Source organism: Seriola lalandi, unplaced genomic scaffold (genome assembly GCF_002814215.2).
Source record: "Seriola lalandi dorsalis isolate HSWRI2012SDOR001 ecotype SW California unplaced genomic scaffold, Sedor1 jcf7180001988916, whole genome shotgun sequence".
Taxonomy (NCBI): domain Eukaryota; kingdom Metazoa; phylum Chordata; class Actinopteri; order Carangiformes; family Carangidae; genus Seriola; species Seriola lalandi.
Genome location: NW_019459582.1, coordinates 1 through 636, shown reverse-complemented (window position 1 = coordinate 636; position 636 = coordinate 1). Strand labels below are relative to the sequence as shown.

The 636-nt window shown below is 50.5% G+C and overlaps 1 protein-coding gene across 1 annotated transcript; it reads right to left on the bottom strand.

Annotated features, from left to right (window-relative positions):
* Positions 1-6: 6 nt before the first annotated feature.
* On the bottom strand, positions 7-614 carry LOC111660405 (ATP-binding cassette sub-family E member 1-like). Its single transcript, XM_023413675.2, has 3 exons — positions 476-614; positions 269-391; positions 7-170 (listed from the first exon to the last, which is right to left on the bottom strand). Exons 1-3 carry the CDS (start codon positions 496-498, stop codon positions 26-28), a joined length of 291 nt encoding a protein of 96 aa, XP_023269443.1. The 5' UTR covers positions 499-614; the 3' UTR covers positions 7-25.
* Positions 615-636: the final 22 nt, after the last annotated feature.

The following is a 636-nucleotide window of genomic DNA, read 5'->3' as shown; positions in this document are numbered from 1 at the left end:
GTATCTTTAAAATGTCTCTTATACATTATATGATATTATAATACACAGGTGTGAATACCTTGATGGAGTTGTGCTTGTTGATACGTGGCCTGAAGTTGTTCGGGTCTCTCCTGAATGTGATTTCCAGCAGCGACAGGAAGCGGTTCATTCCCGCCAACAGACTCTGAGGCCTGAAGAAGAAGAAGAAGAAGAAATTCAGTTTCTCTTCAGGAAGTGTTTGGTTCATGTTGTGAGTATTTAACAAAATAAAAGTCTCTCTCTGTCTTACGTGTTAGCTGCAGTCTTCTTGGAGGGAATACCGTCGAACACGATGACTCTGTCGGCCAGGTAGGTCGCCATGATGAAGTCGTGCTCCACCACGAACGCCGTCTTCTTGGCGTGGAGGATGTACCTGCGGACGGACACGAGTCAGACAGTGAGGGTGTGAAGGAAAATGAGGGAGGGAACTGAGTGGCGAAGAGGAGCCGCGTCTGACCTCTTGATGACCCTGGCGGCCATCAACCTCTGCTCGGAGTCCAGGTAAGCCGAGGGCTCGTCGATCAGATAAACATCAGCTGGTTTCCCCAAACACAGAGTGAGGGCGACTCTCTGCAGCTCACCACCAGACAGGTTCTGCACCTGAGGGGGGAGGAGGGG